The sequence below is a fragment of the Leopardus geoffroyi genome, chromosome X, assembly GCF_018350155.1.
Source record: "Leopardus geoffroyi isolate Oge1 chromosome X, O.geoffroyi_Oge1_pat1.0, whole genome shotgun sequence".
NCBI classification, from domain to species: domain Eukaryota; kingdom Metazoa; phylum Chordata; class Mammalia; order Carnivora; family Felidae; genus Leopardus; species Leopardus geoffroyi.
Window position 1 is genome coordinate 66,242,402 of NC_059343.1, and position 16,512 is coordinate 66,258,913.

At 34.5% G+C, this 16,512-nt stretch overlaps 1 protein-coding gene across 1 annotated transcript; it reads left to right on the forward strand.

Annotated features, from left to right (window-relative positions):
- Window positions 1–1,213: 1,213 nt before the first annotated feature.
- LOC123594934 (terminal nucleotidyltransferase 5D-like) lies at window positions 1,214–4,014 on the forward strand. Its single transcript, XM_045471968.1, has one exon. The coding sequence runs from the start codon at window positions 1,216–1,218 to the stop codon at window positions 2,386–2,388; it is 1,173 nt and encodes a 390-aa protein (XP_045327924.1). The 5' UTR covers window positions 1,214–1,215; the 3' UTR covers window positions 2,389–4,014.
- Window positions 4,015–16,512: the final 12,498 nt, after the last annotated feature.

The window sequence follows — 16,512 nt, forward strand, 5'->3', positions numbered from 1 at the left end:
CACAGAGCCTGATGCAGGTCTGGAACCCAAGAACCATGAAATCATGACCTGAACCTAAGTCAGAAACTCAACCGACTGAGCCACCCAGGTGCCCCTGTTTTGCATTTTTTCCCTGTTCTTCATTTTAAAATGACATTTATTATTTCCTTCAACATTTCTTTTTTTTTATTTCTTTATTTTGAGAGAGAAAGAATGTGCAAGCAGGGGAGTGGCAGAAAGAGAAGGGGAGAGAGAATCCCAAGCAGGCTGTGCACTGTCAGCGTAGAGCCCAAGGTGGGGCTTGAACTCACAAACCTTGAGATCATGACCTAAGCCAAAATCAAGAGTCAGACACTTAACCGACTGAGCCACCCAGGTGCTCCTCCTTCAACATTTCTTAGAGTTACTGGGCACATAGAAGAGATGATAAGTTAGGTACTATCCTTATATCCTCAGGCAATTCAAGGAATTCATAACCTAATGGGCTTCAGTAATCTTTAAAATGAGAGCAGTAATATATATGAAACCATAATTCCTTAAATCTTTTGGATTAAAGATTCTATGCATTGCTTCTAAACATCATGCCTTCAGTCAGCTGGGTCTAACACACACAGATATGCTCTTTGATCTCACTTGAAATTAATGACAACTAATGTCAGTGATGTACTATGCTTATTTCATGAAAAAAAAAATTATACCAAATACAATCATTATAGTATTTACATGAAGAAAGATTGAGAAAGGCCACCATCTTACATAACAAAATAATTACATTTCTAACAATTCCTTGAGAATGTCTGTTTGCATGCACTAGTGGATCTAACAATTTTGACATAATCATAGTGGCTTTTATTTCACTTAGCTATTAAGAACGACTTATGGTTACCAGAGGGAAGGTGGGTGGGGAAATGGGTAAAATAGGTGATGGGGATTAAGGAGTGCATTTGCTGTGATTGAGTACTGGCTATTGAATGAAAGTGTTGAATCACTATATTGTACACCTGAAACTAATATTACACTGTATGTTAACTAACTGGAATTTAAATAAAAACTTTAAAAAATATATTTAAACACAATTAGGAACAGTGACAATTTACTTCCTAGTATTAGTTTTGTTTATGAGGGTAACAGTCTATTTTTAACTTTTTTGTATGCTTTAAGTATAACACTGATTTTGTGATGCTAACATTTCCTCTCAATATTTGCTTGCTTTCTAGTTGATCTCCCGATCTTACAATGTCTGAAATCAGATTTAGCAATCTCACTTGGGATCAAGTTATAATACTGGATCAAGTGTTAGATGAAGTAATTCCAATTCATGGAAGGGGAAATTTCCCCACATTGGAGGTAAAACCAAAAGATATCATTCATGTTGTGAAAGACCAATTGATAGAGCAAGGAATTATTGTTAAAGATTCCCGATTGAATGGTTCCACAGCAAGTTATATACTTGCAAGCCACAGTGGAATCAACTATAAGGATCTTGATGTTATTTTTGGTGTTGAATTACAAAGTGATCAGGAATTTCAAGTTGTTAAGGATGCAGTTCTAGGTTGTCTACTGGACTTTTTACCAAAAGGTGTGAAAAAGGAAAAGATCACCCTAAAGACCATGAAAGAGGCTTATGTGCAGAAGATGGTCAAAGTTTGCAATATGCATGATCGTTGGAGTCTCATTTCTCTTTCAAACAACACTGGAAAAAATGTAGAGCTAAAATTTGTGAATTCACTCAGACGGCAATTTGAATTTAGTGTTGATTCCTTTCAAATTGTTTTGGATCCCATGTTAGAATTTTACAGTGACAAAAATGCTAGGCTAACCAAAGAATATTATCCTGTTGTGATAGCTGAAAGCATGTATGGAGACTTCCAAGAAGCAATGACACATTTGCAATACAAGCTTATATCTACTAGAAAACCTGAAGAGATTAGAGGTGGTGGCCTTCTGAAGTACAGCAACTTGCTGGTTCGTGATTTTAAACCAGCTTGTGAAGCAGAAATCAAGACACTGGAACGTTACATGTGTTCTAGATTCTTCATTGATTTTCCTGATGTAGTAGAACAGCAAAAGAAGATTGAATCGTACCTCCGTAACCATTTCATAGGTGAAGAAAATAGCAAATATGACTACCTTATGACCTTGCGTGGAGTTGTGAATGAAAGCACTGTTTGCCTTATGGGTCATGAAAGAAGGCAGACACTCAATATGATCACACTTATGGCTTTAAAAGTACTTGGAGAACAGAATATTTTACCCAATACAGACAATGTAACTTGCTTTTATCAGCCTGCTCCATACTTTGCTGCTGAGGGAAGGTATCCTAATTATTATGTAACATCTGGACCACCACCGATTTTTTTCCAACCATACCAACCACTGCACTTTCATGTGCCAAATGGTATGGTCTAAACACACACACACACACACACACACCCCAGAAACTTTGCTTTAATTAAACACCTCTTAAAAGCAAGTTTCCAAAATCCATAAAATTAAAATCTATTTTTTATATTTCTTCAGTTATCAACTATTTTCCATTAATTATAGCTTAAACCATCATAGTAAGTACAATATCGTCTATAAACTGACCACTGTAAATGATTTTCAAGTGTTATTAATTAGCTATAATAACTTTCAAATGTTGTGGACCACTTAAAATGATTTTCAGATCTTACTAAGTCTTAAGTAAGACTCAGATTTGTCCTGAAAAATACATGACAGATGCCTGAATCTTTGATTAAAATATAAGAGACTCATATTTTCAAATTCAAAGGTACAGTAAAGATAAGCGCCAACATTTTTTTATTCAATCAATTCCTGTGTTTCATTCACTTCACCATTTTTTTCTGGTGAATATTACCATCACTGAGTTTTCAATACTTAACAAAAATGCCTAATTTCAAAGACAACAGATTCAGAAGAGATTAAAACTCTGGACTTTATAAGCACTTATTTTGTTTTCCAATTAAATTGGGTTAGATACAAAATCCTACTGTTATTTCAAGGAACACTGAAAAAAATATTTCTTAAAAACACTGGACATTAGCAATTTGTTAACTGTCAAATAGTGTTGTTGATCTGAAGAATAATACCATCCAGCTGTAAAATCAATACTGCGATCAAAATTATATAAGTGTCTTCATTTTTTTCCCCTAAATAAGTTGAAAAGAATGAAAATGACCAACTATGAATGTGAACATTTTTTATCATTATCTGTTAGAGACTCTAAATGGCAGATAGCCAAAAAACAGGCAATGTTTTTTTTAGCTATGGATGGTATTTATCATTTTTAGGACCTATTTGTCTAATAATATATCTGGAGATACTCAGTATCAGTAAGTTAAAATATTTTCATTATTGTTCATTGAAGTGCATTTTTTTCACTTTGCTCTTACTAAAGATCAGTTTCTAACATGCTACTCAAGTGCCTCTTCATGTGAGTTTTTGCATAATACTATAATTTATCCAACAATTGCATACATTCATCAGGTATCTGACTATTTGCCTACTACATCAGGTATGCTGCTAGCAGATCTACCAATAGAATTAAAACAATATTTTTCCCATAATGAAGAAAATAATCCATAACCAATATTAATGGAGATGAGAGAAGATGAACCAACCTGAATGAATATAGAGAAGACCATCAGACAACTTCATTTTAACTTGCTTCTGATTTTTTGTTTTTCCATCTCAGTTTTCATTGACCATCATAAGTTTTTTCATCACAGCATGATCCAAAAGGCATATTCTGAGAATTTGTCACTTACAAACTGTGCTTAATCTGTCTTCTCTGTATTACAGTACTGGACACAAAAAGTACATAAAATATGGCATTTTCAAATAAATATTTCCAAGATGTTTTATACCACCACACCACTGGCCATCAGTATATTTTTAAAGAATTATATTTAAAATGTATTTATGTGTATTTACACATGCACATATTTATCAATCATACAACCCTGAGGCTTTTAAACATTATATGGATTCACCTCTTTGCTTGGGACAAATAAAGAATTTATAAATACCACATTAAAGAGAAAATTTAGTAATCTATTAACATAGTGTATTGGCTGAAAAATTATCTTTCTGTACTAAAGTATAATCTTTAGTTTTCAGTTGGGGGAGTGCTTGCACATAAAACTGAAATAGTATATGCTATGTTTAAGTACCAAAAAACAATTCCAAAAGATATGGGAAAAGTATTTAGAAATAAAAGAACTATAGTAGTTATGAGTCATGGGTAAAGATTCAGTATTTCCATAGAATTTTATGCTGAATAGCAGAATTCTGAAGCTGTTTGGAAACATCCCTCATGTGCTCCCTTAGTTTTCTTTGAGAAATTTGAGACTCCTTTTCCCTAAATTGAGAATTTGAACTCCTTTTTCCCTAAAGAGGAAATTCTCTATGGTGTTCTCCTAAAGCTTTACATACTGCTGGAAGAATGGCCTGAAAGCTACCAGCTTACTCCTAACATTTTCAAATATGTGTTTTCATTGTAGTATAAAAGCTCAGACTTGGTATATAAGATTTTCTCAAGAAAGAGAATCCAAACCTGTTGAATGGAAATGGTATCACTAAAGAGAAAGCTATAGTTTGATCTCTCATGGTTTTCTTTCCAAGCTAGGTTGTCCTTTGCTTCCAACCAAACAGAAAAATATCTATCTTTAATAGCGTATGAGTATCTCTCCAGGATTAGGCTAGTTTTCTTAAGATACAGTATTACCTCATTCTGTTCATTAAGATAATAAATGGGAAAATTTTCCTATAAAAAAGTTCCAGATTCTTTGCCTAAAGGAGTTAATAGATGTTAGTTAAATTTGACTCTAGAGCATATGTCATTTCATTACAAGAGAGAAATGTTGTCTTTTTCTCTTTTATTTTATACAAATTCAACACTGAGTCTTAGTTTGGGAATTGTTTTTTCTTCTCAGAAACCTAACCAAAACCAAAAAAAAAAAAATCGTTTGACATAGTTCTAGTATTCATATCAGTGGGACACAGTTGGTGTTAGTTATAGGTACATATTCTTTTAAACCAAAATATTCTTGCATTTCACAGACGTTTTCACATAATTATTAAAGTTATATTAGTAGACTATTTGTAGCTTTTAAATTCAGAGATATTCTGATAGTGACTGATGTCCAGTTTGTCAAGGAAAGTTGAAGACAAGTTATTTAAATTAAAGACAAAATAACAGAGATGGAACAGTTATGAACTTCTCCAAAAAACTGGGAAAATATCCTAGGCCCGAATTCCATTTGTTAATATCATCTCAGAAATGTTCTATTAAAATTCATGCAAAATAAACAATTTTTAAAATTTGCCTTTAGCCATATTTTAGTTTTTAGGTATTGATAAGGGTCAATATGCAAAATGTCTGAGATATGATTAAAACTCTTTTCATGCATGGATCTATTATCTGGAAGGATTCATCCATCTTTGAAAATATAGAGAGTTAAAAGTTTACAATTGAGAAAAAAATTTGAAGTTTTAAAGTTTGTAATGCTTATCAAAATTATATTGATCTATGAATATGGCAGTTCCATTTATAGAGGATTTAAAAAAAATAATTGAGTCTGTAACTTAACATTAAAACAGGATTGGGAGGTTTGTGGGACTACAGTTTGAAAAGTATTCTTATAAAGACCATTTTGTCAAGGCCTAAAACCCAATATTTTAAAGTACTTTAGGATTTATTTGCTTTGCATTGTAAAATAAAATACTTTTAATGATGTTTTCTTTTCACTTCTGTTCTTTTGTGGTCATATTCTGTATGTTACAATGTTAAAAGTTACAAGTTTGGAAATTGTATTGCTGATCCACTGCTCCCTTTTATGAACACTTTTTTAGCATGTATAAATGGAAGGAGCTAATTTGTTGAAATGTCATTGTATTGCTTTTAGGTGCTTTCTTAAGGAAACAGATTTCCTCAAATTTTGTCAGTTTGAGCAAAAACATACCATTTAGAGTATATGGTGTCTGTAAATAAATTTAACTTGTAACAGGTGATCTTTAAGCTCAACACATTACACTTCTAGTTTTGTTTTTCTTTAATATGGGGGATGTGAAGTTATTTTTCACAAAATTGTTATGTCACAAGTAGTGCTAAATGAATTGCATTAGTGTTTGAAACAATAGAAACCCCTTTTTGTTTAGATGTAGTCTTTGAAAGAGCAAGAAAATAACCCCTGTAAATGAATAAGTGTCCTAAGAGAGAAGTGTCTTCAGAGGGCCCTCTTTGCAAAATTTTCTCTTATGATTCCAAATTAAAAGTGATGGATTGAATAACCCTGTTAAATCCAATTTAAGTGGTTTCATGATGATTTATGAAAATTTACTTGTTATAAATTGTAGACTGGTGGTAGAATTTGAACTGTTCTCTAAAATTCTAGTGAGTAGTCCACTTTACATTATAAATAAAATGTGACCAAGTCACACTTGGTCCTTTGGCTCAACTAGAGAACCCAGGATCCTAAGATTGAATTCTTGTTTTAACATTGGTATGCTAATAATCAGTAGGGGAGATTGGTCTCCATGAAAATGACAGTAGAGAGTGATATGAAAGTTCACACTAATATCTTATTCAGAAATTTCATTTTTATCATAGAAAGACAACATAAAAAACATTTCTATATAAAATGTGGCTTCAATTCCAAATGGAAAAATAATAAAGATATTGTAATATCTTTAAGTTATAAAATCAGTTAAAAAAGGAATTCCAGTATATTTGTAGTAGTCACTAATAAAATGTTTTTAAATAAAAACTGGTATTACATAGTCATTTATATTTAAAATGTCTGTTTTAAAAGTTTTAACAAATGTTCACCTCTCCCCAATAAAATTATTCAACCCGAACATATATTAGTGGATATTTGAATAAAGAGGATTGAAAATAATTTTTTTAAGCCTTACATGTGACCTCCTTGAACAAAAGGATTTTTACATAAGTTATTTTCTTTATGGTTTTGAGGGTTTTGTAGGGTAGCTTTGGGATACTTAGGATTAAATGCCTTCAAGGGGCACCTGGGTGGATGAGTCGGTTAAGCATCTGGCTCTTGACTTCAGCTCATGTCATGATTTCACTGTTTGTGGGTTTGAGCCTCATGTCAGGGTCTGCACTGGCAGTGCAGAGCCTGCTTGGGATTATCTCTCTCCCTCTCTGCCCTTCACTGGTCATGTGCTCTGTCTTTCTCTCTCTAAATAAATAAATAAAAAAAATAAATAAATAAAGGCCTTCAAAAAGCAATGGTATCTCAGGCAGTGAAGTCCAAATAACTTCTGTCTTACTGTAACTCCTCAAGATTTATTATCAGGTGAAATGCTTTCAGATCATGTCAGCAGGTAAATAATATAAATTAAAAGAGTTTTTAAGGTTAAAAATCTACTTCTTTTAAAAGCATCTAAATATATTTTTAAAGGGAAAGTTATCATCGTCTTCTAGGTACACAATATGTGTCCTGAAATGAAAATCGTGCTGGGGAGGTTATGTGTTTTAGAAAGGTAGAGGACTATATTTAATATTCTATAAGTAGATTTATATTAAATTCAGTGTCTGTTTACTTAAGTCAAGGCGAATACCTCTGAAGAAGGGTTATGTGAATTGTAATCCTGACAGTTTACAAAAAGGGGGCACATAATCCATTTTCCTGAAGAACAAGTTTTTAATTCCTTCTGTTTTTGTGCCACCTTTCCCTTGTTTACTAAAATGATACCTCTGTGTGTTCATAGTGATAAGATGCAAAAAAAATGCAGTCTAAGGGTTATTTATTACTGTTTTTAGTACCAAAAGACAAAATGACACTGTTCCAAGTGAGGGAAGAGTCTGGAAATGTCAAAAGTATTGACTCAAGATTGTAATCATAGATGATTCCGTTCTAGAGAAGAAAACTTTCATGTGTGCATTGTGGAGAATCCAATTCTAGGATCTCCAATTTTTCAAGATTTCTCTTAGAAAACACAACACTTGAATTAAAAGGCCATGATTCTTTTTTTTTTTTATTTTTTATAATATATGAAATTTATTGTCCAAATTGGTTTCCATAAAACACCCAGTGCTCATCCCAAAAGGTGCCCTCCTCAATACCCATCACCCACACTCTCCTCCCTCCCACCCCCCATCAACCCTCAGTTTGTTCTCAGTTTTTAACAGTCTCTTATGCTTTGGCTCTCTCCCACTCTAACCTCTTTTTTTTTTTTTTTTTTTTTTTCCTTTTTTCCTCCCCCTCCCCCACGGGTTCCTGTTACGTTTCTCAGGGTCCACATAAGAGTGAAACCATATGGTATCTGTCTTTCTCTGTATGGCTTATTTCACTTAGCATCACACTCTCCAGTTCCATCCACGTTGCTACAAAAGGCCATATTTCATTTTTTCTCATTGCCACGTAGTATTCCATTGTGTATATAAACCACAATTTCTTTATCCATTCATCAGTTGATGGACATTTAGGCTCTTTCCATAATTTGGCTATTGTTGAGAGTGCTGCTATGAACATTGGGGTACAAGTGCCCCTATGCATCAGTACTCCTGTATCCCTTGGATAAATTCCCAGCAGTGCTATTGCTGGGTCATAGGGTAGGTCTATTTTTAATTTTCTGAGGAACCTCCACACTGTTTTCCAGAGCGGCTGCACCAATTTGCATTCCCACCAACAGTGCAAGAGGGTTCCCGTTTCTCCACATCCTCGCCAGCATCTATAGTCTCCTGATTTGTTCATTTTGGCCACTCTGACTGGCGTGAGGTGATACCTGAGTGTGGTTTTGATTTGTATTTCCCTGATAAGGAGCGACGCTGAACATCTTTTCATGTGCCTGTTGGTAAAAGGCCATGATTCTTAAACATTCACTTTTCAGTTCCTTAAGAATTTTAGGCAACTAAATGTGGAGAAATCACTTACATGACTATCATCCAGAGTTCAGACTGGAGTAAGTTATAAGTTAACTTTTAGTAAGAAATAGTCAAAATCATTTTAAGTGTTATGTGCTTTTGTATAATTCTTGGAACTTTTTTTTTTAATATTTTTTTCAACGTTTATTTATTTTTGGGACAGAGAGAGACAGAGCATGAACGGGGGAGGGGCAGAGAGAGAGGGAGACACAGAATCGGAAACAGGCTCCAGGCTCTGAGCCATCAGCCCAGAGCCCCACGCGGGGCTCGAACTCACGGACCGCGAGATCGTGACCTGGCTGAAGTCGGACGCTTAACCGACTGCGCCACCCAGGCCCCCCTCTTGGAACTTTTTTAAAGTTAAGTAAGTTTCATTTCAACTTAATTTGTATGTATGAAAATTGTAAATCAAACCAATTGAACTTTTAAAAAGGACAAAAGTCCCCCCCCATAAACTTAGATTTAATACATAAAATTATACATTAGAGTATATAAATTTATAAAATTTTTAAATTCCCATATAATAATGTCACATTAAGTTATAAAACTATTAATAGATGATTCACCTTCATTAATTATAATTGTGTATTACATTTATTGAAAATTTTTTGTATTTATTATTTTCACTCAAAGAGCGTAAGTGTCTTCCAGTAAATATTGGAAATAACCTGTTGGATTATCTGAATTTTCCAGATCTTAATCCATTATAATTGAATGATACTTTCTTGGGACTATCTTGGCCAATTTAAGTTCTTTAAGTTTTCACTTTACAAATGACTAATGCTAAAGCATAGGTGAAATAGCAAACTCTTACTTGCTCTTTAAATAAAAATATCCCACTATTTTAAAGCAAATCCTATATATCTCTGAAAAAAAAATCTACTTTATGTCCATAGAATGCTACTACATTTAATTGAAAACTAAAGTTCTCTTTGACAGCTTGTGGCTATTGTTTCACATAGTCCTTGTTTAGATTGAGTGAAATCAGTGAAAAGCATGAGCAAATAGAAAGTTATTTCCTTAAAATTCTGGATGTTAAATCAATGTTTCAACCTGCAAAACAAAGCAGCTGTCCAGATAATTGAAATATGTCACTAATTAATGAATAAGGAAAAGTGGTTCCAAATTAATTACAGTCCAAGTCATTGAATAACTGCATTTTCCCCATATAGACAAGACCAAAATTAACTATTGGATATGAGAAAATCCCTACAATAATACCATTTTATTAGATGTAAAACAATCCAATATAGAATAAAGTTAGAAGATCTAACTTCAAAGCTTAGAGAACAAATGGAATACTTAAGAATTTATCTCAAATATGTGTTTAAAATGTCAGTTAATTCAAATCCAATTGTTAAGCATGAAAGAAAATATCAGTGAAAGGAATTATAGTCACTGAGTGGAAAATGAAATTGAAACATCTAAATGTAGTTGCTGAGCACCCAGTAAAACTGGTATGATTTCCTACACTATTTCAAGACAGACCTACATTTTATCGTTAAACAATTCACTTTAGGAAAGCAGTGAATATAAATATAGCTTTATAAATGTTTTAGGTACCTTTTCAGCCTTCTAGTTCACAGCACCAATTTTGATCTTTTACTACAAAACTTTTGAAGTGTTCTTAAGAACTTACTGTGTCTCAGGGGTGCATGGGTGGCTCAGTCAGTTAAGCATCCAACTCTTTTTCTTATTTTTTTTTTACATTTATTTATCTTTGAGAAACAGTGAGACAAAGCGTGAGTGGGGGAGGGGCAGAGAGAGAAGGAGACACAGATTCTGAAGCAGGCTCCAGACTCTGAGCTGTCAGCGTAGAGCCTGATGTGGGGATCAAACCCACAAACTGTGAGATCATGACCTGAGCCCAAGTCGGGCGCTCAACCGACTAAGCCACCCAGGTGCCCCAAGCATCCAACTCTTGATTTTGGCTCAGGTCATGATCTCACGGTTCATGGGTTCGAGCCCTGCATCAGGCTCCATGCTGGCAGTGCAGAGCCTGCTTGGGGTTCTCTCTCCATCTCTCTGGGGACCACTTTCTTACACCTTACACAAAAATAAATTCAAAATGGATGAAAGACCTAAATGTGAGACATGAAACCATAAAAATTGTAGAGGAGAACACAGCCAGTAATCTCTCTGACATCGGCCATAGCAGCTTCTTTCTAGATATGTATCCAGAGGCTAGGGAAACAAAAGCATAAAAGACTATTGTGATTTCATCAAAATAAAAAGCTTCCACACAGTGAAGGAAACAATCAGCAAAATTGAAAGGCAACCTACAGAATGGGAGACATTTGCAAATGACATAGCTCATAAAGGGTTAGTATTCAAAATGTACAAAGAAACTTACAAAACACACACACACAACAGCACCATATATTTAGCAGAGCCAGATAGTGTATCTACTAAAGTCTCTGTATGCTAAACACATATTCAAGCAATGACATTAAGTGATTATGGAGTGGAAAATATATTAGGATATAGTGTTTATTGGAAGAATTAAGAACTATGGTGAAAGGGATTGGAGAGATAAAACACCACTTGATATGGTTTCCTTGAAGGTTCTACAGTTTTAGCAACAGCAACCCTAGGCTGGAGAATTCATTATTTTACATAAACTATAGAACAATATATCAGTAAATACACTCATGCTAAAGCTGGCACATTTTTTTTTACATAATGTAAATTATCAGATTGCTAAATCTTAAAGCAATATATATGATTACAATAAAGAAACAAAATGACAGGCACTTGGGTGGCTCAACCAGTTGAGCATCTGACTTTGGGTCAGGTCATGATCTCAGGGTTCATGAGTTTGAGCCCCACATGGAACTCTGCACTGACAATGCTGAGCCTACTTGGGATTCTCTCTCTCTCTCACTCTCTCTCTCTGCCCCTCCCCAGCTCATGCTCCTGCTCTCTCTCACTTTCTCTCTCTCGAAGTAAATAAATTTTTTAAAAAGAGCTGTTGAGACTGTCTTTATTCCATTGGATATTCTTTCCTGCTTTGTCAAAGATTAGTTGGCCATATGTTTGTGGGTCCATTTCTGGGTTCTCTATTCTGTTCCATTGATCTGAGTGTCTCTTCTTGTGCCAGTACCATACTGTCTTGACATACTGTCTTGATGATTACAGCTTTGTAGTATAGCTTGAAGTCCAGGATTGTGATGCCTCCTGCTTTGGTTTTCTTTTTCAAGATAGAGGCACTATCAACAATAGCCAAAGTATGGAAAGAGCCCAAATATCCATCGATGAATGAATGGATAAAGAAGATGTGGTATATATATACAATGGAGTATTACTCAGCAATCAAAAAGAATGAAATCTTGCCATTTGCAACTACATGGATGGAACTGGAGGGTATTGTGCTAAGTGAAATTAGAGAAAGACAAATATCATATGACTTCACTCATACGAGTACTTTAAGAGACAAAACAGATGAACATAAGGGAAGGGAAACAAAAATACTATAAAAAACAGGGATGGGGACAAAACATGAGACTCATAAATATGGAGAACAAACAGAGGGTTACTGGAGGGGGTGTGGGAGGGGGGATGGGCTAAGTGGGTAAGGGGCACTAAGGAATCTACTCCTGAAATCATTGTTGCACTATATGCCAGCTAATTTGGATTTAAATTTTAAAAATAAAATTAAAAAAGATAAAAAAGATCTGATTGCTTATAAAAAATATAAAATGATTCATTGACACAATAAAGACAGTTTTTTCATCCTTTAATATGCAAGGATAAGTTGTGCCTCATCTGGTACTTCCAACTTGAGCAGAAAGCATAGGTAGTATCCACTTGTATAAAAAGAGCCAACTATAGTAACAAATGATGGTAAAAAATGCAAGTCAAAAAAATTGTTTTGCTTGTAACAAGACAGTTAAACGATGGGTGATATTTTAACAAGCACTGTAATATTTCATTATTAAGCATTAGTAAAAATGAGATTCATTTACTTTGGGATCCTTGACAATGATGCCATTAAGGTACTTGCATATTATGAAATTTCTGATTAGACTTTGTGATCGCTGCACTTGTCCTCCCCCCACACACATTATTTCCAATGTTAAAGTGGATCAGCATTATTACTCTGTATGCTTTCATTTCTACTCAATTTGGGTCTGGTCATTAGTAGGAATATTTAAAACTATCTACCTTCATGACTTCTTCAAAGGTTCATTTTTCTTTAAATTTTAACAATATTTTTACATACTTAAAAATAAAGTTGTTAAAAGAAAGATGATGAGCAGTGTTCTATTTCCCATCACTGCACACATTACATGTTGTCACAGCTGATTCCATATCTATCATATCCTGTGTTATTTCCATTTCTAAAATCACAATTATTTGCCGTGGAAAGAATTAAAACATTAAAAATACAATTTGAATAGCATGATCAAGCAACAAATTTGGTCTCCTTTAGAATACACATATACCTGTGAAATAATCTCCATGTTTCTTTCAGCTTTTTTTTTTTTAATTTTTTTTTCTTAACGTTTTATTTATTTTTGAGACAGGGGGACACAGAGCATGAACAGGGGAGGGTCAGAGAGAGGGAGACACAGAATCTGAAACAGGCTCCAGGCTCTGAGCTGTCAGCACAGAGCCCAACGTGGGGCTCGAACTCACGGACCGCGAGATCATGACCTGAGCCAAAGTCGGCCGCTCAACCGACTGAGCCACCCAGGCGCCCCCTCTTTCAGCTTTTTATTGGAGATTCCCTCTCTCCATCTCCATACATACAATGATACACAAAAGTGGCAGGTACTTAACATACATGTCATGGAGGAAAATCACCTCTCCAATTTCAAAGGGAGATATATATGAGAATTGCCTTAGGTTATAGCTAAAATTGTTGAAACAAATCTTTTTTTTTTTTTTTTCCCAAGACAAGAGATGGGATAAAACAGTGGCTGAACTGAGAGGCATTACCAACTAATATAGAAAATTGTAAAAAGAAAAAAAAAAGAAAAAGAAAAAAGCCCTCTGAAAGTAGTTCTATGGGAAGGTAATTTATCATATTCTTGTCGGTTTCTAATGCCTTTGTAGATTCTAAAGGAGAATCAAAACTCACCTGAACAACCCTTGTCTTGGCTTGTCTGAGTGTCTTCTTTTAAAACTCAAAGACCAATTATCTCTGGCGTACTGATTTAATTCACCCCACTGCTCAATATGAAATAATTTTGAGAATCCCCATTGGGGAAGCCCTAGGAAAAACTGTTAAGTATGGCTTAGTCACTCCCTTCCAAAGACTCGGACCCCTAAGCATTTGACTGCATCCTAGCCCCTATACCACCACCATTTCATCCACCTCATACAAATGTGCATCCTTATATGATTCCCCCACCATAGACTGTACTTCATACATCCCTAACATCAAAATGTTAATGGCCTATGGTATCATCTGCCAAGAAAGTTAATTCTTTTAACTTTTCTCTCTTTTTTAAATGTTTATTTTTTCTGAGAGAGAGAGCATGAGAGGGTGGAGGGGCAGAAAGAGAGGAGAGAGAGAATCCCAAGCAGGCTGATGCAGGGCTCCATCTCAGGAACCCTGAGATTGTAACCTGACCCGAAATCAAGAGTCCAATGCTTAACTGACCTAGCCACCCAGGCGCCCCTTTTAAATTTTCTTATATCATGTGAAATGTCCAGGGTGAAGTCAATAAAAATGGTGGAATAAGAACTTACAAAATTTCAGTTTTTGATAAAAACAATGAAAAACACAAAAATTGTTAGAATTAACTTTTCCAGAGCTCAAAATTACCCAGAGGCTTGCAGCAATACAGGAAGAGAAATAGCTGAATCTTAGTAAAAACAGTGGCTTTTTTAAAATACTTAATTTTTAGAGAATTTTTAGGTTCACTGCAAAATTGAGGGGTAAGTGCAGAGAGCTCCCAAATATCCCCTGCCCCTGTGCACACCTGCCTTCTCCACTATTAACATCTCAAACTAGAGTGATATATTTGTTAAAATCAATGAATCTACATTGCCACATCATTATTACCCAAATTCATAGTTTATATTAGAGTTCAACCTTGATAATGTGCATTCTGGGTTTAGACAAATTTTAAATTGCATGTTCCCACCATTGTATTATACAGAATAACTTTAGTTCCCTGAAAATCCTTTGTACATTGCCTATTGATTCCTCTCTCCCCCTACACAATGGCAACCACTGATCTTTTTACTTTCCACATTTTTTTCTATTCCAAAATATCATATAGTAGGGATCTTATAGCATGTAGTCTTTTCAGATTGGCCTCTTTTACTTAGTAATATATATTTAAGAATCCTCCATGTCTTTTCATGGCTTGATAGCTCACATCTTTTTAGCGCTGAATAATATTCTATTGTCTGTATGTACTACAGTTTATCCATTTACCTACTAAAGGACATATTCATTGCTTCCAAGTTTTGGCACTTATAAATAAGGCTACTATAAAAATCTGTGTGCAGGTTTTTGAGTGGACATACATATTCAATATTTGGGTACATACTAAAGAATGTGTTTGCTGGATCATTTGGTAAGAGTAGGTGTAAGTTTTATTTTGTTTTGTTTTGTTTTGTTTTGTTTTGTTTTGTTTTGTTTTAAGAAACTGCCAATCTGTCTTCCCAAGGGGCTGTACCATTTTGCATTCCCACCAGAAAGGAACGTAAGTTCCTACTGCTCCACATTATGGCCAACATTTGTTGTTGTCAGTATTTTAGAATTTTGTGATTCTAATTGATGTGTAGTGATATCTCGGGTTTTTAAAAATTTTTTAATATTTATTTGTTCTTGAGAGAGACAGAGCGTGAGTGGGGGAGGGATAGACTCTGAAGCAGGCTCCAGGCTCTGAGCTGTCAGCACAGAGCCTGACGCAGGACTCAAACTCATGAACTGCTAGATCATGACCTGAGCCAAAGTCCAACGCTTAACCAACTGAGCCACCCAGTCACCCCTCTCATTGTTGTTTTAATTTTCAATTTTCTAATGACATATAATGTTGAATATTCTTTACATATGCTTTTGTGCCATCTGTATATCATGTTGATATACAGTGAAGTGTCTGTTAAGATGTTTTGTTTATTTTTTTTTTCATCAGATTGCTCATTTTCATACTGTTGAGTTTTAAGAGCTCTTTGTTTATTTTGGATAACAGTTTCTATATTTTTTGCAAGTATGTTCTCAATGTCTGTGACTTGTATTCTCATTCTCTTGACTGTGTCTTTTATAAAGTAGAAGATTTTAATTTTAATAAAGTCCACCTTATGAATTATTTCTTTTATGTATTGTGCACTTGGTACCTTTGCTATTGATCACCGAACACAAGGTCATTTAGATCTTCTCCTATGATGTCTTACAGCATTTTTGTAGTTTTGTGTTTTGCATGTAGATCTATGATCCATTTTCAGTTAATTTTGTGAAGGGTATAAGGTCTGTAACTAGATTATTATTTTTTGAATGTGGATATCCAGTTATTCTAGCACCATTTGTTGAAATGACTATATTTTCTCCTTTGACAAAGTTTGTCAAAGTTAAGTTGACTATATTTGTGTGAATCAATTTCTGAGCTGTTTTTCCATTGATCTATTTGCCCATTCTTTTGCCAATACCACATTGTCTTGATTACTGTGGTAGTCTTGAAGATGGG